Genomic DNA, 23,307 nt, shown 5'->3' with positions numbered 1-23,307 from the left:
TTCATCGTGACGTACAGTCAACTTTTCAACAATTTAATATACATATAGTTGAAATATTAAATCGTTTGGAGTTTGCGTTTGTTGTTTTGCATATAACACAGTAACGAGCTCCCGCGAGTGCGCGGTTGCCGATGGGTACTTGAACGCACCGCGGGTGTGTGCTGCTCACTCACTGTGCCGTGGATGCTTGCTAGCGTGCAGAGTCATTTCATCGACGTCGGTAGGAGATATAAAGAATAAAGCTTTTGGAAGGTACTGTACGGGCCTGGAATATGTTCACACATGAGAGTCATCATACATGCACAAACACACATACCGTCTGTTTCCATTCACTTGTTGTTATTTTGAATGTTCTGCAATTGTAAAGTAGGCCCCGGGTGATGGTTGCGCGTTAGCTAATAGGCTAACAGAGATAAATGAACCGCGTTAACGCTCGGTCGAGTTTCTCGAACCGAATTAGTCTTTTCGGTACCGGTGTGAACTTTACAATTCGTTTGTTATAAATATACCAAACGTGAACGTACCGCAGCGTCAATGAGTCGTAAGCATTACCGGCTGATGAATTAAAATCGTGCTTCGCGTTTAGGTGCTAGCTGCTAGCTTGCTAACTAGCTGCGCTGAACGAAGGGTAAAGCGCTTCCATTGAGCACGCTGCACATTTTCACGCCAGGACTCTGGGTAAGTGATTAGGCCTAATAAATAACATTTCTTATCGATAGAGAGGTGTGCTAATCACTTGATGACGTACACTTTTGATATTAGGAGCCTGTTGCGAATTTACAAGCTGAATGTGTAATCTGCTGGCTTACTTTATATAAACGATATCAGTATGTTAAACCAATGAAATGCATTCATAAAGAAAAGTAAAAATACGACTTCACCAATACAATAGGTTGCCCGAGTATAAACAACAAAGAAAGAGAAACAGTCACAATGCTCTGAAAAGAACAATGCCTGCAGAGTTGAATCCTGGTATGCTTTGACTCCCTCACAGATGGCGGAAGCTGACGTTGATAATGAACTTTTGGACTACGAAGAGGAAGAGGAGCCCCAAGGAGCCCTGGAGAGTTCGACCCCGGCGAACAAGAAGGCCGTGAAGGGGTCGTACGTGTCCATCCACAGCTCCGGGTTCAGAGATTTCCTCCTCAAGCCCGAGCTGCTCCGTGCCATCATTGACTGCGGTTTTGAGCATCCGTCTGAAGGTGAATGGCAGCGGGATCACAAACAATTGTGAGAAGAGTTCTTGTCGTCAGCTGCTGTGGATTTCTAGTAAAAATGTGAAGCATTGACACAAAGCGTCAGCCTTGGCTCGCTCAGATTCTCATTTTTGCTGCCTTTAAGATCGACAGGTGTATCTCAATCAACAGGAATAATGTAGAAAATGTCTATTTCAGTAGTTCAGTTCAAATAGTGAAACTTATTTTTTTTTATCAAATTACTGCTGTTCAGCACCACATAAGCTGAGGACCTGTTGTAGTTTTGTCCCAGTATAACTATTACATTGTCTGGATAGAGGTTCTATAATTCTAACACTCTTACCAACCATGTTGTCATTTCAGTCCAGCACGAGTGTATCCCTCAAGCCATCCTGGGCATGGACATTCTGTGTCAGGCCAAGTCTGGAATGGGAAAGACGGCCGTGTTTGTGCTTGCCACCCTGCAGCAGATTGAACCCGTGGATGGACAGGTGAGTTCACCTTTAACTCGCCTCCATACAGTAGTTTAAATATTTAAGATTTTTTGTAGGTATTTATGTACACGAAAAGCTGAACAGAGATGCTTAAATGTCATAAGAATGTCTCCTGATGGAAAAATGATGATAAAAAAGATCGCAAGATTAAGGAACAAAAGCCTTCAATATTTTAGCATGAAACTCAAACCCTTCATTTCAGGGGCTCAAAAGTCAGACAGATGAAATAACTGAAAACAAAATGTTCATTTCTATTGAACTCGTGGACTGCACCAGGCGTTGGGTTTCCGCCATAGTTTAGCGAGATGTGTAAAAGTGGCGTTGAAAACGTGAGTACTTAAAATGAGGCTAACGTGTATTTTCTACGTGCCAGGTGTCAGTCCTGGTCATGTGTCACACTCGAGAGCTGGCCTTCCAGATCAGCAAAGAGTATGAGCGCTTCTCCAAGTACATGTCCAGCGTCAAAGTGTCGGTCTTCTTCGGCGGCATGGCCATTAAGAAAGATGAGGACGTCCTGCGCCAGAGCTGCCCGCACATCGTGGTGGGCACGCCCGGGCGCACCCTGGCCCTCATCCGCAACAAGAACCTCAGCGTGAAGAACATCAAACACTTTGTGCTCGACGAGTGTGACAAGATGCTGGAGCAGCTGGGTGAGTGTTGTTGAGGACCAGCAAGTGTATTGGATGTACAGTCTTCCCCCGCTACAGAATATTGCAACATCCCGCATCTGTTTGTGGAACGTTTCTACATTTTTTATCGTGGAACGAGCCACTATATCGCAGAAGTCTGTTTATAGCGATTATTTGAGTTTTTCAAAACTCACACGAAGACTCTCTATCGCTTGAGCCAACCATCTCCTTCCTCCAGCTCGTCATAGTCACATGCCGCCCTTAAAGGCACTTATCTAACACAGGTACAACAATACATCCAGTATCTTCTGTACATTTTCTCTTTTTTTTTGTCAGTTTAATAAGTTTAAAGTTGGGCTGCAGCGATTAATCGACGAAATTGAATAAATCTAGTTAAAAAATAGTCGAAGAACACTCGCTGCCTTGATGCTTCGCGGTGGTCATTTTTCCACATGGAGCAATGTTACTGCGGATGCGCGCATCACTGCGTGGCTGAGGGAAGAGTCCATAAAAGACATTATATAACATAATTTGGGATCATTTCACACTTGGGAAAACAAGATGGTGTAGTGTCTACTTACTGAAATCTCCAACATAAAGTAACATAAACATCGTTAGCTTTTTTTAATATAGGTTACCGTTGCTAGTCAGTGTAATGCCCCCGCAAGTGGTCAAGAGGCCGCCAATGCACTTTCAATCGCTTTATTGAACAATTGGTAACAAAAAAAAAAAAAGTATAATAAGCACATTTATACATGAACTGCTGGGGTCACAATTGACTCAACACGCAGACTGGTTATGATTTGAATAATGGTTTAAAACAGCCAACTTTCCTTTACTTTGCTGACTCATACGTCACTGGCCAGGCCATATCCCACCTTTTTGAAGCTACACAAACTCAGTCACAGATGCGTGAGGATAGCGACCCCAAGTGGACAAGATTATTGTTGTTTAATAATGCAAAATCATTTTTTATTTGATTAATCAATTTAAAAATTGATAGGATACTCTATTTTAAACATTTTCAATAGTTTCAGCTATGTGGGCTTTCAGAAAGTTGAAGCACACACTGTCTTGAAGCTGCGCTGTGGTCATTATAACAAATGATCTCAATGTGGCTGCATGTGTCTTCACAGACATGAGACACGACATCCAGGAGATCTTTCGGCTGACGCCCCATGAGAAGCAAGTCATGATGTTCAGCGCCACGCTAAGCAAGGAGATCCGCCCGGTGTGCCGCAAGTTCATGCAGGATGTAAGTTGTCATGTACGACAGTTAAGAACAAGCTGCGATTTTATAAAAAAAAAAATAAAAAAAGTTTCACTTTTGTTCATGAAGGTAAGCTTTATACAGGTTGGATGCTGCTCCTACAGTGGAACCTCTAAAGTCCAACCCACTGTGTTTGGAATCGGAATAGTGTACTGTTAAAAATAATCCGTTCCAGTCTCTATTTTTTTTTTGTCAACATTCTAAACTGCCATACAAGTGTGGAAAAAAAAAAAAAAAAAAAGTTAACCGCAGGTTTGAGGAACACGCAAAAGCATCGTCACTTAGTCTGAAGTGTAGAAAGTTGTTAACCACTGTAAAAGTAAGGTCAAGCCTTGGCAAATTTTTGGATTGGTTTATTGGCAATGTTGTAATATAGTTTCTCGATTGTGAAATATAATAATTCAAATTATAAAAAAAGAAAATCTATTATTTCACTGTATATATAGAAGGAGTTTCGCTTTGAATTGAAGTACAGAAGTAAATTTATTTTTCCACAATATTCAAATGTCTCGAGATGCACCTGTAGTTGATCTGGAGTCTTAAGTTTTGGTGTTTCTTACGGCCTTTCTTTATTTTGGGAGAAGCACGTTTTTTACCGAAATAGGTTCAAGTCTCTCTCATTGGATTTTAGAAGTTGCACTGTTTTCCCCGTACCATTACATTGACCACACAGCAGGCATAGTGTCAGCTCCTCAGCTGTGTCCCTCCAGCTTTGCCCACTTGTGGCTGTCAGTGCCGTAAGTGACCATATCAGAGGGATAAAGTGATGCTCTTGGGTGGCAAAGCCAGGGTCACCAGTACTCCTTAGCTTTAATGCTGCCTAAGACAACACACAAACACTTCAAGCTCAGTACTTGTAATGATATGTGTCAGGTTAGGGAGACTAATGCCATCTTATGGTGCAGCCCATGGAGGTGTTCGTGGATGACGAGACCAAGCTGACCCTTCATGGCTTGCAGCAATACTACTGCAAGTTGAAGGACAGCGAGAAGAACCGAAAACTCTTTGACCTGCTCGACGTGCTCGAGTTCAACCAGGTATGGAATGGAGATGTTTAAAGGGGGGAGCAACTAGTTGAATAGGAATTTTTGTAATGGTGCTTACGATAGTGGCGTTATTTGGTCTCGTCAGGTGGTGATATTCGTGAAGTCGGTGCATCGCTGTGAGGCGCTGTCCCAGCTGCTGGTGGAGCAGAACTTCCCAGCCATCGCCATCCACGGCGGCATGGGTCAGGATCAGAGGTAGAGGCTCCACATACAGTATATTGTACAGTATCACTTTTATTAAACCATAAGAAGATAGAGTGACAGTCAAGGGAGAAGTGGGTTGCTAAAGAGAGACGACATGAGCGAAAATAAAAGTGTGTAGGGGGTTATATTGGGAGGCACCCAATCACCCCAATTCATTTGAATTTACCCAGCGCGGTACTACAGTGGGAGGAAAAAGTATATGAAGCGTTTGAAATTTCTTAAATTTCTGCATAAAAGGGTAATAAATTGTCTGATCCTCATCTAAATTGCAGCAATAAACAGAGTAACCTTAAACTAATACCACACAATTATGTTTTCATATTTTAATTGAAAATAACAAACATTCACAGGACAGTGAGGAAAAAGTCAGTGAACCTCTGAGCTATGGATTCGCCCAACAGCTAATTAGTCAGGTGTGAGCCAACCTGGTGTCCAATCAATTGTGGAGCATGGTGACGCGAGGATCATGTTTTGGGTGTGCTTTTCTCCCTCGGGCCTGGACAGCTTGCTATCTCAATTGAAAAATGAATTGACTTTTTCCTTTATGGCCTTCGATTATTTAAGTTATTTTCAATAAAAATTAGATTTTTTTTTTTTTTTTTTTGTGTGGTATTAGTTTAAACATACTGTTTATTCTTGTGATTTAGATGAAGATCAGACCACATTTTATGACCAAATGTACGCAGAAATCTAAATTCCATAGGTTCATACTTTTTCACCCACTGTATAAATGCCCACTGTCTTTGGCAATGTTTAGAGCTATTGACTGCGTGAGGAGGCTTCTTTCTCGTCATACAGCAAACAATGCGATGACTCCACTCACTTGAGGAGTCAGAAAAGTCGCTAAATATAACGACCAAATTGTTAAATTGACAGTACTGTCTGGTTTTGTAAATTATCGCCTCCTTGCATCCGCCGCCCCAGGTTAACCCGGTACCAGCAGTTTAAAGACTTCCAGCGGCGAATCCTGGTAGCCACCAACCTGTTCGGCCGAGGCATGGACATCGAGCGGGTCAACATCGTCTTCAACTACGACATGCCTGAGGATTCCGATTCATACCTGCACAGGGTCAGTTGCGCTGTAGTAATCCTTCACTGGGTGAATGGCCGCCATAAATCCCTCTTCCTTCCAGGTTGCTCGGGCCGGAAGATTTGGCACCAAAGGCCTGGCCGTCAGTTTCGTGTCCGATGAAACTGACGCCAAGACCCTGAATGAGGTCCAAGACCGCTTCGAGGTCAACGTGGCCGAGCTGCCAGAGGAGATTGACATCTCCACTTACAGTGAGTTCTCCACTGGATTGCAGCATCCAGCTTCTCAGCAATTATATATATTTATTTAGATATATATATATATATATATATATATATATATATATAAAATAATAAAAAAATCCAATATAGCGCAACCCTAACACATGTCCCATTTCTAGCCGGTGAGGGGGAGAAAAACAAAATGCGCCTACTACTTTGTCTATAAAGCATCATTTTGAGATTCAGATTTTAATAATGCTATATTAGTATGTTCTCTCCGTGCCTGCGTGGTTTTTTTTCAGGGCACTTCAGTTTCCTCACACATCCCAAAAACTTGCATGGTAGGTTAATTGACGACTCTAAATTGCCCGTAGGTGTGAATGTGAGTTCGAATGGCTGTTTGTTTGTATGTGCCCTGCAATTGGCTGGCAACCAGTTCAGGGTTCTTGGGTTGTACTTGAATATTTACGGTGTTTGTCTCACCCTGCTTCCTTTATTTCTCTTTTTTTTCTGCAGTTGAACAGTCCAGATGAATCTGAAGTTTCCAGTGAATTCGATGTTTGACCCTTGATGTATTTTGTTAAGGAAAAAAACCAAGAAGCGATCTCCCACTGCCACTATATGTTGGCAAGTTTAATATTTTTTTTTTTTTAACATGTTGTTGCTTGTTTAGCGTTTTTCTTTTGGCGCAATGTTGCTTGATTCAGGAAGTAAACATTTTATACACGATTTTGTTAGTCAAGTGTCATTTATTTCCATTAGATCTAGCCAACGGTGCAATTTAAAAAAAACTAAACTCGAAGTGTTACTAAAGTCCAAAACATTTAACCTGCCAATGCTTATAAAACATTCGCTTGGTTGTTACTTCATATTTTGTTCCATGAATGTAGTATGGCTCCCTGAGAACTTAACTAAATTAGGAGGAAGATGTCCTGTCCCTCATTTAACAGTTTGTGGTCCTCCAGTTAACTGGTCCTCTCCAACAGAGGGAGGTATTCCATCCAAAATAAGTTAGGACTTTGCCTGCAAGGGGTAGAATTTAAAACTCTTAAAGAGGCTTCATAAACAGCCGTCTTCATTTGCCCCTACCCACAAAGAGTCACAGAAGAACCTGAAATATGCATGTCAAATTAGATTCATGTTGGTAGAACTGTTTATTATTATATTATGTAAAAGCAGAGAAGTTAAAGTAAGTAAATTATAAACTAAAAATACTTGCAATAAATAATTGTTACACACACACCATCCTGGAGTGGTTTCAACATAACAGCTTGTCTAAGGCCTGGCACACACACAGGTAATCAGGCTTCTTGTTTTTCAATTTTGCCTTTCTACTACAGCAGTGCCTTGAGTTTAATCCATTCTGTGACCATGAAATGCCATTAATCCTTTTCAGCCCCCGGCCCCCCCCACAAAAAAAATAAAAAAAACACAATTTGTTCTGTGAATTTTAATTAAGAAAAAGAACTCAATAATATTGCACTAAAAACACTAATGAAATTTTTTGTCACACTTCATGAATGAAATGCTGTTCTTGTTGTGCCCATCTTGGCCACCAGGGAGGGGGGGCTTCAGTACAAGACAGACAGACTAATACACTGTTCCACTGAGGCATTATGAATCCCACTTGAGTTCGAGGCACTCCTTGCCTCTGCAGCAGCCAGTCAAATTGTAGCGAGGCATATCCAGCCAAGAACTCAAGGGAGATTGCTAATGTCTTGAGTCTCAGCTCGGCACCAATATTAGCCGTTCTATGCAGAAGATAAAGAGTATATGACTGAGTAGTTATATTCTCTGTCTACATTTTTCTGAACCATTTGTGTTCGATACGTGACCTGCTTAAATGGTTAAAGCATTGCAAGACAGATGCTGATTAGCATTAAACTAGTAGCTACTTTCTTTAGGCAGTTGTTTGGCAGTTTTAAATGTGTAATTCTCTGTTTTATATTTAGTTTGACAGTAAACATTAACTGGGAATGGCATGAAAGAGCTTGAAGACTTTTTAATACCAAACTCAGAGCGCTCGTATCAAGTCTGCACTCACAATTCAAAGCATGAAACAACAGCTCCCATCTCAAAAAACTCAGTCGAGTCACTCGTATCTCGAGGTACCGCTGTACTTTTTTTCTTTGCATTTTCTGGCAGTCTGGATGCCCTTGGGCAGCATGCTGCCTCTCACAGGTCAGTCTCGGTACTACGACAGACATCGTCACAAATGTGATGTGTGTCCGCTGTGTTGAGAGTACAGTGGACCTCCACTATTCGGGGTGACGGACCGCAAACCACGAAAATCAGTGGATAATTGACGGCCATTATAATTGAACTGGGGAGAAAAAAAGAAAAAAAACATAAGCAGTGATAAACCACCAACAAGGTTAAACATCTGTGAACAGATGAATCTGCGGGTGCCGGAACCAGAGTATGCGGGGTTCACAATACAGTATAGTGAACCCCTGTTATTCGCGGTCAGAAAGCACACACATGGCAATTTTCTTCCGTCATTTGTGGGGTCACTCAAAAAAAAAAAAAAGTAATTGTTAGAAAATGGCTGTGTGTGTGGACCCCACTTAACATATCAGTAGGTACCTTTGCATTGACACTTAAGTTAGAAGTCAGTTTTCAAAATGCCTTGCAAAGCGTTTCCTCTTGTGGGCAGTCAGGAGGGTCTCAAAATAATCCATGTCGGAATAAGCAATTTTATCCCCCGTGAGGGAGGGAAGTCCAGGGCTGCATCAGGGCTCTAATTTAGCTCCCACGTCTGAACAAGGGCACCCTGGGCCACACACATTACAACCAGGGGGGCCCTTTCTCACTTGGAGCCAGAAAAGTAAAAGAAACCTGGCTCACCGTCTTGAAGGAGAGAGAATTAAAAAAAAAAAAAAAAAATCATCACTGTTTGTCAATAAATGTATGGGTGTCTCCATGCATCCAGCGCTGTGGCGGAAGTGCCACGTCGTTCAGGTGGCCACAGGCCTCCTCGTTACATTTACACGACTGGATGAACATGGCCGACCTCTGCAGGCGCTGGCCGTCCGGGCAGGCGAAGTCGACCGGGAGTGTGCGGGTGCGGCGCGGCGAGCAGCATCGTCCGTCCCAACACCGGCCGCAGAAGTTGGGCCGGTAGAGGCGCACGCTCATGCACTCGCCAAAGGACAGGCGGAGGGGTGACGGGGATTTTTGCAAAGTGGAGCACTTCCGGCCTCTCTGCAATTGGAAAGATAAAAACTATATGTTACAGTAAAATCAGGGTAACAATATTAGCATTATACAGCACGGTGGTCCCTTAACTCGAAACATTTGTCTTTAAAATCTTCTCCAATTGAAATGAATGAAAATGGCAATACCCGCTCCCAAAAAAAAAAAAAATATTACACACAAATATGACCTGCCAGCCACCCAAAAAACACCAACAAAAAGGTTTGCAACACTTTGCTTTATATAAAAAAAAAAAAAAAATAAAAACTGTTCAATTGAATGGCAGTGATCTATGGGGTCCCTCAACTGTCAGTTCTTGGACCCCTCCTGTTCAGTCTGTATATGGTACCCTTGGATCAAATTCTTCAGAACCTTAATGTTGACTATCACAGCTATGGAGATGATATACAGTGGCAGTGTCTCCAGATGACTACAGTTCAATTGAGGTGTTGTGTCACTGTCACAAACACAGATGACTGGATGAGCCAAAACTTTCTTCAACTAAACCACAACAAAACTGAGATCATTGATTTTGGCAAAAAAGAAAAGAGGATTGCTGTTAGTAAATACCTGGAGTCACTGTCTTTATAAACCAAGGACAAAGTCCGAAACCTTGGTGTACTGATAGATTCCGACCTGACTTTCAACAGTCTTATCAAATCAATTACTAAAGCTACCTTCTGCAAGCTGAAGAACATATCCAGAGTGAAGGCTTGCATGTGCTTAGCAGACCAGGAGAAGCTCATCCATGCCTTTATCTCAAGTAGACTTGACTATTGTAATGGTCTTCTGACTGGACTTCTGCATGTGTTGCTACCGTTAGTGTGAATATGTTTACAACTACCGCGACATTGATGACAGTTTCTTTAGCCCGTCTATGGTGGTTCCCGTTATGTGTCAGTATTAAGTTAGCCGACTTTAAGGCAAAGTTATGTGGTTCGATTCGCTTTATTTTACGTGTAGTTTGACTGTATACTTCAACCGGGAATAGCAATAAAGCACTTGAAGCAAACTTTTTTTTCCAATAATTTTTTTTTATCTGCAGCTTGTTGCCACCATTGAAGTGCAAATGTTTGCCAACATCTCAAGACAAAAACAAAAATAAAACCTAGCAAATACACTCTTGAAATACTCATAAGCCGGGGTACTTGTAAGTTGTGTATGCACAGAGACAAAAATGGAGCAATAAATGTACTGTCATGCCCTCGGATGTGGGCAAGGAGAGCCGCAGTCTCTAGCTTAGTATGTCATCTAAAACAGCCTTTTCATATCCTTACATTTTGGACATTTAATTGTAATTGTGTCATTATAATTTCTTTGTATCACACCATTCTAAATATTCAGTTGTACTTATGTCATTACACAGTTCAACTGCTTCATAGGAACAGTGCGAAAGTGAGCAAATGTGGTTTGGTGTTACAAAAAAATAAAAAAAAATATTTAAAAAATCTCTCTTGGTCTGATGAAATAGCAGCAAAATTTTAGGAGCCTCACAACGTGCTATGACACATTGTTCTATCGTTGTCCTTGGCAGCAGAGTCTTCAAGCTAAGCAAGCACGGCAAAGAGCTCCTGGTACGCGTCCAACATGGAGAATTAATATAGACCCACCGCATGGAGCTTAGCTATGGACAGTTGCTTGGCAGGAATGCCCTGGCTGGCGGGAGGCGCGCTATATATACTAATACTAAACTCAAACACAGCGGCAGCGCAATTAAGCTCTGTGCAGTTACAATAACATGACGAGCGAATATCAACACGAAAGATGACTTCAGTGCTGGTGGCGAACAGTGGAACTCCGAAAGTGGAATGCCTTCAAGGTAATAAAATAAGAGTTATTTTGGGGCATAAATACACTAGTCAAAACAATAATAATAAAAAAAAACCTAACCCGCTTTTGAAGCCCTACTTTGAAACCCTTACCTCATTTTGAAACACTAATTTAAAACCCTAACTCTGTTTTGAAACTCTAATTTGAAACCCTGACCCCATTTTGAAACCCTAACTTGAAAACCTGACCCTATTTTGAAACCCTATCCCCGTTTTAAAACCCAACTTTGAAGCCCCAGCCCCATTTTGAAACCCTACTTTAAAACCCCAACCCTGTTTTGAAACCCTACATTGAAACCCCAACCCTGTTTTAAAATCCTACTTTAAAACCCTAACCCTGTTTTCAAACCCTACTTTGAAACTCTAACCCGGTTTTGAAACCCTTCACCCATTTTCAAACCCTAACCCCGTTTTAAAACCCTACTTTGAAACCCTAACCCTGTTCTGAAACCCTAAAACTGTCTTTTGCATTATTTGGAAATATGTAATGATTTTTTGACAGTCGCTCGAAAGATTCAAACGGAATTTTCTGGGCCAATGAAAATCCAGTATTCACCAAGAGAGTGTGCTCTCACACAAACATTGTAGCTCCGCTTCCAAGTGTCTTAAAAAGCACAGGTCATTTATTTTATTTTATTTTTCTAAGAGGTTCATAATTTATGTTGTAGAAAAAAAAAAAACAGCTGTTGTGACAGTCTTGGAAAATTGAATATTTTTCCATAAAGCACTTTCCATACTTTTCCAGACCTGCAAATTTAGAAAATCAAATTCCATACTTGCATAGGAACCCTGAATTAAAAATGGCTTTGTTACCATCTTCCGGCATCTTCATGAGTTTCAGAAAAATGCACAAAAAATACAAAATAAAAAAAAAATAGAGGTTTCCCCTCATAAAGTCAAAGACAGATACGGGGTGGTATGACGTTATCATAAAGTGTGGAGGCTTCTCTTTGCAAAAGATATTTGGTGATAAGTACTTTTTTCTTGGTATCTCTGCCGATAATTTTATTACACACACACACACACGCACACAATAAATATAATTCCTCAAGGTCACCTTGCTCGAAAGAGTCTGTAGGGGGCTGCACGGCCGCACCGTACACAGTCTGGTCTCTCTCTCCAGCTTGCAGAGGGGGTTCTTGTTGGAGAGGCGGGAGGAAACGCCAGTCCCGCAGCTACGTGAACACTGGGACCAATCGGTGGTGAGGAGGGGACACTTCTTCTGGTGGCTCCATACTGAAAACAATCACAGGAACAAACAAACAAACAAACAAACAAACACAAAAACATAGCTGTACTGTATTTTCAGGCTTGGCATTAACACCCACCAAATGCAGCGGGTATCACTCCCACTCGCCACTTTGGCGGGTTGTATTTTGTATTTCGATAGGGAAAAAGTTCTTTTTGAAATCTCGAAAGATTTGATTAAGGTAGAAAAGTTCAACAGTATCAGTAGTTTAATTTCAAAAGTGAAACTCATAAAAATTCATTAAAAGAGGAAAATACTTTCCAGAAGGAAAACTAGAAGAAATATTTTGATTGTTTCTTAATTTAGGGTTTTCACTATGGTTTAATCATTCAAATTAAATATTAATATGAAACATTTCAAGCATGTTTTTGACTAGTCTCTACAGGCTTGCCGCATCTTTTCCATTGGGATTTTTGCCCATCCCCCAAGGCGAAAACTGCACCAGCTCCTTGAAGTTTGACGGTCACTTACACACTGGTACAGGTTTTGCTCAATAATATCGCTGTATTTACCACCAAGAATATTTGTGTTGAACTCCAAACTGTACCACTTTTGATGCATTAAAAAATATGAATACACCCAGAAATGGGGTGAAATTAGAATATATATATTTTTTTCCTTTCTTACTCAAAAACTACATTCACACCAGTCAGACAGATGCTGTTGTCTCACCAGGCAGGTGTTTGTAGCCACGCTCCGCCTCCCACCCACTCGTCTTCAAGGGCGCAATCTCATTGGTCACCAGCAGATCGTTTTCATGAGGCCGAGGGAGGGGACGGCCCTCCAGTTTGGGTTGCCATCGTTTCGGAAAGGGCATCTAGGATAAAGCAAGAACAGCTTAGAAAGTGTACTTCATGGTGACCCCCCCCATTACGAGTTATTATGATTATATTCAGGCAATTGTCAACTACTAGAATCTTTTCCACTGTTAAAAAACACTTGTATGTTTGTTGTACTGTAACTATAAAAACACAAAGTATGACATATGCATTGTAATATATACTAGTTCCTCGTTTATCGCAGGGGTTACATTCCAGAACTTCCCACAATAGAAAGCTTTATACATTTCAACACAAAATATGCATGCGAGGTGCAGGTGTTATTTAGTCCACTTGGGGTCGCCATCAACACTCATTCAACATTCAACACTGTAGTATCTGTGACTTTAAAGCAGGCCCTTGCCTGTTGGGCGATGTGGGAGTCAGCGAATGAGAGTGTAGATTTGGCTGCTTTCCCACCCCCCCTACTTTTCCTCTGTTATTTTCTGAAAAACCTATCTATTCGCTTTTATTGTGCTTAGTTCAATGCAATAACTATTACTTTGGCGCCATCAGGTGGCATCTTAACAATCAGAATCAGAAAAAAGGGAAATTGGTGTTGCAGCGGTAGCACACAAGGACAATTGGTAGACCATGACAATATCAGGGGTGAGAATAAAACCCTATTGAAAGTCAGACAATTAAAGAAACGCTATAAAGGAAACACTTCACCTGGACACAAGATCACAAACAATGTTCAGTCCAGAGCTCATACCCAAAATTTTAAAAACTGCAAATATGCAAATAAACGATAGTAGTACAAAGAGAACATGAGCAACCTACAGTAAACCCTTACTGAATGAAATACCATTCAGTAATTACATTTCACTGGAGATAAATGAAACCTAGAGTCTTTTTGTCCTCCTCTTTTGAGCCCTAAAACGACAACCTGAGGGCTTAAGCTCAAAACATTTTTGGCGTTGACGACTAGGACAATTCAGAATTGCAAGCAATGTCCAATGATTGCTGTTTTAATCATTCTAATCACTATTTGCAGTCCAATTATCACCGAGTCTCAGTTCCCCAATCCAAAAAAGCCAAACATTTGTATGATTTTGTTATTGGAGCTGAAGTGAATTGATGAGCTTCATTTAGAAAAAAAGTTATCCATTGCTACCATCTGATGGCATCAATTGGCAATTACAGCACAGTATAAACCTTTTTGGGGGGCATCAATTACTTGCAGATTCTTGCTACGCAAATGTGTAAATATAAGATTTTTTTTGGTTTTTTTTTGCCATGTTTGTAGCTCACTCAAAAACAAACCTGTGGGTGACGTTCGGTTGGCAGGCGCCAGTTGTCTTTGTGGCAGTCCACGGTGAAGCAGCACTGGCCAGGAATCCTGACCAGCTGAGGGAAGGGGCAAGACGGCGAGGCCGGCGTCAGCTTGTGGTCACAGAGAGGCCCGCAGCCCACAGCGCCATCCAAGCAGGTACACTGGTGCTTGCAACCCACGCGGAAGCTCTCGCCATTCTGGTAGATCCTGCCGCTGTAGTCGCACGTGCGTCCTTCTGATTTGGCTGGGAAACAGTTGGCAGGGACATATTATGGAACATTTTTCATTTGCTTGTATACAAATACAGTGGCACTTTGATATACGAGTGACTGATTCGACCTATGAGCTTTCAAGACATGAGCCGTCTTTTGACTGATTTTTGTTCGCTTCAAACTTCAGATACGAGCGCTGCATGGTGGCAGTGAACTCAATTCATTTACCAACAAGCAGCCAGTTTTGCAGATAGTGAACAATTCTTCATAATGAAGCATCAAATCCCAGTGGTTTACTGTCAAACTAAACAAAGAGAATTACACTTTGTGTATTTAAAACAAATGCCAAAGGCTCTCCTAGCTTAATGCTAACAGTAATTAGCATGTATTTGCAGTGCTTTAAAGGTCCCATATTTTGGCTATTTAGACCGCCATAGAATGACTCTCTAACATGGACTTAGTATAAAAGTGTCAATTTCATTTTAAAAAAATAAAAGAAAACAAAAAAATTAAAACAACAAGAAACAAAACAAAAAAAACCACCTTGGTTTTGTCATACGACTGTCCAGAAAACACCCCTATGACAGCTTCCTCTGTTTGACCCAGTTTTGTATCTGCTTTCTTCATATTTGGCTAAGACCGCCCCCTTTCCTCTGATTGGTTGCCTCCGTGTAGAAGACCCACTTGTGAGAGTACACCGGCTCTGAAGCGGAGAGGGAAGTTGGAGATCTTCACTCGTGACGTAGATAAGATCGAGAAAGTTGAATGACCCCATTTCAGTCCTCTCCGCAGAAAAAAAAAAGTACATATTTCACATTTACTGAGGCACCATAGAGACAATATTACATCCCAAATACTAGAAAAAGTTGGTTTGGCAAAATATATGTCCCATTTAAGCAACAGATTGAACACAAACAGAGAGCAATCAAAGAGTTGCGTCAACCTCCGCGATGCATGACAAGAATTCACACAAGTGTTTATTTAAGTACTGAAATGGGACTCCGGCAACACACTACACAATAACTTTCCATGGCAACAACGTTTTAGACTGAAAGGTCAATGGAACTGAGGAGACAGGAAGTGTCAGACTACTTGTCTCCAAAGCGAGAAGGACCTGCTATTCATAGTTTGTAGAACAGCTCTGGCATGAAGCTTATTTTTATCTCCGTTACTTTTGCTCCCATAAAGCATCTCGGTCATGTTTGTGCTTGAGCGCGGCTTACGTGCTATGGCGTATACCGGTGACTCACACATAGATGCCATTGTCTTTTGGATTTCACAACCATTTTTTTTTTTTTTTTTTTAAACCACCACAATAGAGGGAATGGATTTAGTTTATCCATTGATTTGACAGTTTCAAAACTATAATGTGATAATTTCTGGCCAACATTGTGTGGCCTTACCTCGGCACACACCCCAGGCCTCTGTGACGTCGTTGCCGCAATTGCACTCCAGCCCTTTGTGATGATCACAAGGTTTCATGGGACTGCAGTCTTGGTTAAGCTGCGCAGCGCACACCTCGCAGCACCCGCATCCATCTGGCACAGCGCTAACGCCCGGAGGGCACGCCGGGCGGCCTGCAGGACACTCGCACGTCGCGGGGCAGATAGCCGTCACCTGGACCAACCGCAGTTTCGGACGGACAGAAATATCAAGGCCCAGTTTAAATAACAGTCGCTTGCAAAACATATAGCAAGGGAGCAACGCACGTACACAAAGCACTAGCGCAGAAAGATTAGGGTTTTAAAACTAATGGGAACTACTCAAATGCTAACATGCTACAGTTCTGATAACATATGGAAAGCGCTCTGACCAATCGAGAAGCCTTTTACAGCGGTCCCTTTTATTCAGGTAACATTGCTGATAAGAATTGATCCAACTCTGACATTCTAATAGGTGTTATGCTAACATATAGCGCTTAGGCAGATAAACTAGGGTTTTACATCTTGCTCTGTAGTCTGGTACCATTTATGAGAATTCATGAAATGCTAACACGCGAACATTTTTCATGCTAATATTGAGCAAGATAGCGACCCGACGAGGGGAAAGCAGGCAGATCGATAAGCGTTTTACATCTTGTTCTGTAGTCGGATACTAGTTCTAATGAGAATTGGTAAAATGCACGGAACCTGTTTTTTGGTCCTGACCATGATGAGTTTTGGGAAAGACTAGTTTAGCAAAACAAGAGAGTGGAACCTTGAAGCCCAAATGGTCTTGAGGTCATAAAATGTAAAATTATATATATTTTTTTAAATTAAGAAAATAAACAAAGCATTCCAGAAAAACAGACTTCCGAGTTTTGCGAGAAATCCAAAGACTTTGGTTCAGCGAACATAAGAGCGACAAATCTGCACGTTTTGCTTTGGTTTTTGAGACACACGTAGCCGACTTATGAGTTTTTCGCGATACGAGCAGTCATTTGCTGCCGTTAAACATCTTCAAGCTGTTTAATGGCACTCCCAGTTGAAGTTTACTGTCGAACTACGTTTTAGGAGAATTAAACTGTGCATTCAAAAACACAGCTTATCTTTTAGTCTGATCGCTTAATGCTAATGCTAACACCTAATGGGAAACGCATAGAATCTTTTAAACAACTGATATTTGAACACAAACAGTGAAGAGACTTATTTAGACATTCCATAGAACAGTACTCACCGGCATATATTCTTTATCCTCTACAAGGAGCTGGTCTTAAATTGCTCACAGATGGCCAAGGATGACAGCAGCATAATGGCCGAATATTCAATTGATATAAAGTGTAACAAAAAACTGTTTAATTCTATTTAATTTTGTCATTATGGTAGGTTTTTATACAGTACTAGTACAATGCTATAGAGTGGCATTTTGTCTTTAAAAAAACATGACAAAATGTTTGTTGTTTTTTGGGGGAGTCTGGAAAGGATGAATGCTCTTTCAATTCATTTTAATGAGGAAAAATGATTTGAGAGAAGAGTGATTTGATTTACGGGCGTGGTCACGGAATGAATTTAACTCGCATCTTAAGGCACCATTGTATGTTGGAAGTTACCAACTTGGCCTGAGGTTTTTTTTGTTTTGTTTACATGTTGTATATGAACAGTGGTTAACCTATTTTTACACTTGTATGACACGTAAGAATATTTTACAAAAAATGAGATATACGTTGCAATTTTGCCATTAAAGTTTGTATTGAGAGTTTAGTTTTTACTTTTTGGTGGTTGTTAAAACAAATTACTTGAAAAGAGAGAGCGAAAAAAATGGAACAGATTAATTCCCTTTCTGATTTGTCCAATGGGGAAAGTTTTTTCCTAATTGGAGGTCGACCAGCGTCCCAGAATGGCTTGCGTAACACTGTATTCCCATCTATCCAGAGAGAGATTCGAACCCAGAATCTCCACTGCGAGGCAGTTATACCAACTTGCTGGCACACTGTATTCTTGTTTGTTATAAAGTCAGTGAGCCAATTACACAAGAACCAGGAAGCGTATACAAGACTTCTCTAGAAGTGTATCAAACACAAGAACCATAGACATACATTATTTACTAGCCCTACTAGTCATCTGATAAAAAAAAAATAAAAAATATATATATCTTTCATCTGGGTTGAACCGAGTGTCATTGTGAGTCATAAAAACACATGTTCCATTATCATCCGGCATACTGCGTAGTTGTCCTTAAGCCAGTCTTTCTCTCAATGGACTTTTCACAGATGATCTTCAGAAAGGGAATAACATCCTACCTGTGAGATGAAGGCTGTTGTCAGCAAAATGAGACCCATTACATATTCCATGTTAAATAAATAAGGTTGTGTATATATAATTTCAAGCTTGGTTCCACTGAAGGATGGTCGGTCCTAAATAGCTCTGTCCCTTTTCGGGTCTTGATCCAAGTGTTCCCCACAGGGACAACCAGCCTAAACAGCAATTTATACCACCTGACAGGGCCCGCCCCTTACCTCACTGCTGGCCAATAGGTGTGCAGGGAAAGAGCCAGACATTTCAAATGGGTGTGGCTTTACCACAGAACTAATTCTCTATTGGGAATGAATGGAGCCATTCATAAAAAAAAATAAAAAAAGTAACAAAAAGAGCAGGGCCACTCTGTATGTTTATTTTATGGGTTAAAAAATTAAAATGTAACAGGCCCTTTCAAGTCACATTCCTGCCTTTGTGGCCGGCACTCTGCAAGAGCTGAGTAAATATATTCAGCTGGTTACATTCAGGAGACCTCCACCTTTGGAAAAAGTGCAGAGGATGGAATTCCCTGTTGTTCCAGACAGCTGGAGAAAAATGAAACTGAAATGAATCAAGCCATAATGTAAAACTTGCTTTAAAAAGTAACTTTAAACTAATTAGAAACTTTATTTACTCAAATAGTGGCTGTTTAAAAAAAAGTAAAGAAAAAAATCCCCTGGCTAATCACTCAAAAACTCACATAATCACAGTTTTTGTTCTCTATCTGTAATGCCCTAAAATGCCACTAAATGCTGCTGGAGCCCTGTCTATTTAGGAAAGTAGTATAGTGTCAAGGAGGTATGTTGAAGTGATACATCCCGACTGTGAAACAAGCTTTGTATGTCAGGGAGGAGCTAAGTTTAGCCTGGGTTGTTAGTGGAAGTTACAGAGTCTTCATCACGTGTATAGGCCGGAGTGCACTTCCAGTGCATTTTTGTCTAAATCAAATAATCTGTAAGTCATTAATTTTATAGGGTAATATTGTAAGAAAAGTTTGAAATTATATTAAAGTGTTTTAGGATCGTAGATTGTGGTATATTTACGGTTTGAACTACTAACATGCGCCTTTATAATAAATAAATAAATAAACAAATACATAAATAAATACGGAGGTGTCAATTATTCATAATTTTGGCCGTCTGTTGCAGGACTCCGCACCTTTGGTTACATTACAATATGCTGGTTGTTTATAGCACGACAATGCTGATGCAAGAGGATTCCTTGGAAAAGAATGGCTGAGGCCAAGTGTGGAAACAGGATTATTGTTTTAAGGGCAGCTCCTATGAGCTTTGGCCTCAAATTGCTTGGCTGTCTTCGCTTTTGAACCACACGCCTGCAGCCACACCTCCTTCCACAACACTAGAAGTTGACAATTTTGGGTACTGGCGAATCTGTGGTGGTGTATGACAATATAACAAACTGTCATACATGGCTTTTCTTTAATTAAAAAAAAAAAAAAGCCAATTTGTGCCAGTTAAGAGAGATTTTGCAGGGACATTTTGTGCCATTCAAGTTTTTTTCCCCCTCCCACATCCCAAAAACATGCACGCTAGGTTCATTGAAGACTCTAAATTGCCCGTAGGTGTGAATGGTTGTTTGTTTATATGTGCCCTGCGATTGGCTGGCAACCAGTTCGGGGTGTACCCCGCCTCCTGCTCGATGATAGCTGAGATTACATTAGTCAAAAGGGCAAAATTTACAAAACAAACAAACATTAAAAAAAAAAAAAAAAAAAAAAAAAAAAGCAACAAAAAAAATTTGTCAGAGTCTTTGGAACAGATTATTCACAAAAACTATGGCTCCACAGTAATTGATATTTGATCTATGTAGCCCTACTGTGCAGTATATTTCACATTTAAGTACTTTTAAGAGATTGACTCGTTTAAAGGAAACACATAATCTACATTTTAGTCACAATTTAAAACAGTTCCCAAGTCTCTCTCGTCAAGGATCAACAATTACAGCACACTTTATACACCATTATGGAGCATAGACTGTTTTGAGGGGGCGTCCCAGTCTCATGAAAATGAGTCGCTGGTGCCCCCGACCTCTCGACGGCATTCGTTACCATGACCCCCACGATTACTTGGACTTGCAGCAGTACCAGCCCAGAGTGTCGTAAAAAGTGTCTATGAAAATTGTATTCACACTTGTGAAGGCAGCACTTCATAGCCAAGCTGCCGTATTACACACGTATTACAGTGGCGGGTCGTGCATCTGATACCTGGTCCTGACCAGACTTAATCCACCTCTTAAAACCACTACTATCACGTCGCAAACATAGAAAACATCAATAATATCCAAAAATGCAATATAACATCAGAATCAGTATTTACCTAATAGTATGACAAAAACAAAACATTTCAAAAAAATACACCATACTCACCAAAGATGCTGATTATTATATGTATAAATGTGTGCAGAACTCTACAGAGGTATTTTGCTAGTCGAACTTGGCTTCCTCTGACCAACCAGTCAGAGGATGGAAAAATGCAGACGTTATTGTGAGCTAGCTGGCCCTCGAGGGTCCAAGAATTTGATTATCTCAATGGATAAACCAAAAGTGCCATTGCCAATACTGTATAGTACATCAGCACTACTGATTCTGAAGGCCCTGGGCAGATTAGATTGACATGGCAGCAGAGAGAGGATCTGATTGGACAAGAAAATCTGACATCCACATACATATACTGGAAATGTAGGTCAGTGCTTCTGATAGTTTTTAGGTCAGCTGAGAAGGCCTTGCACGAATACTTCGGCAATACAAGACGTACAACACAGAATAAATAGAAGAGTTGAATAAAATAAAATAATAAGAATTTAAAAAAAAACCTCACCATAATTTAGCTTGGCTAGCAGTTGCAGTTATAAGCAACAAGCTAATGTTATTTTCTGGGAAAAAAACACCCACATACACAAAAAAAAAAAAAAAAACTCCACTAAAACCACATTTTCTGTTTGAACACATGTTTTTTTTTAAAATGGAGTTGTGTCATGTCAAAGTGGCCTGTAGAACAAGGCTCAAAGTGTTTGGACAGCGCTAGCTCGCCTGCTGTTAGCCAACCGGGACCAACGCGAGGTATCTGGTTTCTTTTCCTCCCAGCCTGGAGAGCAAACCGCTACTGAGCCAAGACTGGCTTCTACAATCGCATGTATTACACTTTTTGTTTTAATTGTTTAAAAAATAAATTTAAAAAAACTCAAAAAACTTTCATATAGAAGTCAAACTGCTTGTCATGGTTCATTCCTGTTTTTGAGCTTACCTTTGTGCGAAAAGCACTTCAGATGTGTGAGTGTGCGGTCACAAGTCATTTGAAAAAAGAAAAGCGCCTCAGGAAGCTGTCAATCACAGCTCTTAATGGTATGACCGGGGGAGACATCTATTTTAATCCTTACACTGACACACACACGCGCGGGCACACACACACACACACACACACACACACACACACACACACACTCACACAGTTTTCAGCTTCTCTATTACTGGCGATCAGACGTCTGCTAGATATGTAAACGACAATAAGATCTTTCTTTCTTCATAAGTAGTCAAACCATCCTGAGTGCTCCTCCAAGTTCACATTCAAACTCTTGTCCTGTCTTTAAAAAAAAAAAAAAAAAAAAAAAACGCATCCACACAAAACTGTAAAACAACAAAAACAGTCTTCTGAGAGCTCATTTGCATGAATTTCACATGAATTTTTACAGTTCACGCCAGGCAATGCTTACTGAAAATAAGAACATTTAAAACTGGCATTTATTTGTATTTTTATTTATATTTATTTATTTATTCATTTTTAGGGCAGGCAAGCTGGAGCCTATCCCAGCTGACTTTGAGCGAGAGGTGGGGTACACCCTGGACTGGTACCCAGCCAATTGCACATTAGATATGTCGACAAAAAATATATTCACAGCCTTCAATTCACTGAACACGCGTGGTTTTGGAATGTGGGAGGAAGCCAGAGTTTGCTAATCACTTTGCCACCATGCTGGCATGGAAAAGAATGACGTTTTTACTCAATCGCTAAAGGTGTAAATGTACCTGAAGTGACCTAGAAAAACAGGAAACGACTGGAGGAAAGCGTAGCGAGAGAGGAACACAGATGCTGCGTGTGAAAGAAGTAAAGGCAGATGTGAGGATGAGGCGGGGCGGTGGTGGGGGTGTTTGAGGTCCCTGACAGGTGTTTCACGGCGAGACGGTTTGTTTTTACAAGGGGAGGAGCGCTCTGCTGGAACTCTAATGGGCTTTCAAACAAAAACACAGCCCTGCTACCATTCGGGCCCGCGGCGCTTTGAAGGTCACGTCAACACAATTATGCCCCGCTGAGGTCACGCACTGTGAATGTGGATAGAGAGGTAGAAAAATGCATGTGACATAATATCCTTCCAATGTCATTTCAATGCAGTGAATGGGATTATGGAAGGGGTGGGGGACTACCGAGGAAGAAAGTGATGGTGACTGGGTGAAAAAGTGGAAACAGTTAAGGTGACAGAAAGGGCTCAGGTGGGAGTTTTTTTTTGCTTTTTTTTTTTTGGCCAGTGTTCACATCACACACTAATGTATTAAAAAACTGCAAAATTTAGTTCAACATGATTTGGATTTTGTGGAGAGCTGCCCTGAAGTTGTGTCGCCCCCTAGTGGATATTAAATGACCTACAATGCATTATGACTCAAAACTTGCCTGACTTTTGACCCGACTTTCGTCACATTATAGTTGACTACAAAAAATGTCAAATATTAGTTCAAGGCCAACTATCTACAACTCAGCACAACTTTATTAGTGGAGTGCTTTGCAAAGCCACTATATGTTCCCATGTATATGGCAAAGTGTGTGCATGGAATAAATCAATATATTCACAGTACACACGTTTAATAAAAAAAAAAAATAAATAAAATAAAAAAATGGAATTCAATTAAACTGTAG

At 40.7% G+C, this 23,307-nt stretch overlaps 2 protein-coding genes across 2 annotated transcripts; one reads left to right on the top strand and one right to left on the bottom strand.

Annotated features, from left to right (window-relative positions):
• Window positions 1-109: 109 nt before the first annotated feature.
• Window positions 110-6,819, top strand: LOC133477185 (ATP-dependent RNA helicase DDX39A-like). The gene is made up of 10 exons (XM_061771673.1): window positions 110-252; window positions 995-1,202; window positions 1,560-1,687; window positions 2,064-2,340; window positions 3,456-3,574; window positions 4,495-4,626; window positions 4,721-4,830; window positions 5,764-5,908; window positions 5,973-6,120; window positions 6,607-6,819. The coding sequence occupies exons 2-10, from the start codon at window positions 995-997 to the stop codon at window positions 6,621-6,623; spliced, it is 1,284 nt and encodes a 427-aa protein (XP_061627657.1). The 5' UTR covers window positions 110-252; the 3' UTR covers window positions 6,624-6,819.
• A 406-nt stretch (window positions 6,820-7,225) lies between these two features.
• On the bottom strand, window positions 7,226-18,568 carry LOC133477186 (CCN family member 1-like). The gene is made up of 6 exons (XM_061771675.1): window positions 18,388-18,568; window positions 16,073-16,286; window positions 14,448-14,701; window positions 13,036-13,180; window positions 12,172-12,350; window positions 7,226-9,294 (listed from the first exon to the last, which is right to left on the bottom strand). Exons 1-6 carry the CDS (start codon window positions 18,436-18,438, stop codon window positions 8,980-8,982), a joined length of 1,158 nt encoding a protein of 385 aa, XP_061627659.1. The 5' UTR covers window positions 18,439-18,568; the 3' UTR covers window positions 7,226-8,979.
• Between the last annotated feature and the right edge of the window lie 4,739 nt (window positions 18,569-23,307).

Source organism: Phyllopteryx taeniolatus, chromosome 4 (assembly GCF_024500385.1).
Source record: "Phyllopteryx taeniolatus isolate TA_2022b chromosome 4, UOR_Ptae_1.2, whole genome shotgun sequence".
Taxonomy (NCBI): domain Eukaryota; kingdom Metazoa; phylum Chordata; class Actinopteri; order Syngnathiformes; family Syngnathidae; genus Phyllopteryx; species Phyllopteryx taeniolatus.
This window is presented reverse-complemented; position numbering and strand designations above follow the sequence as displayed.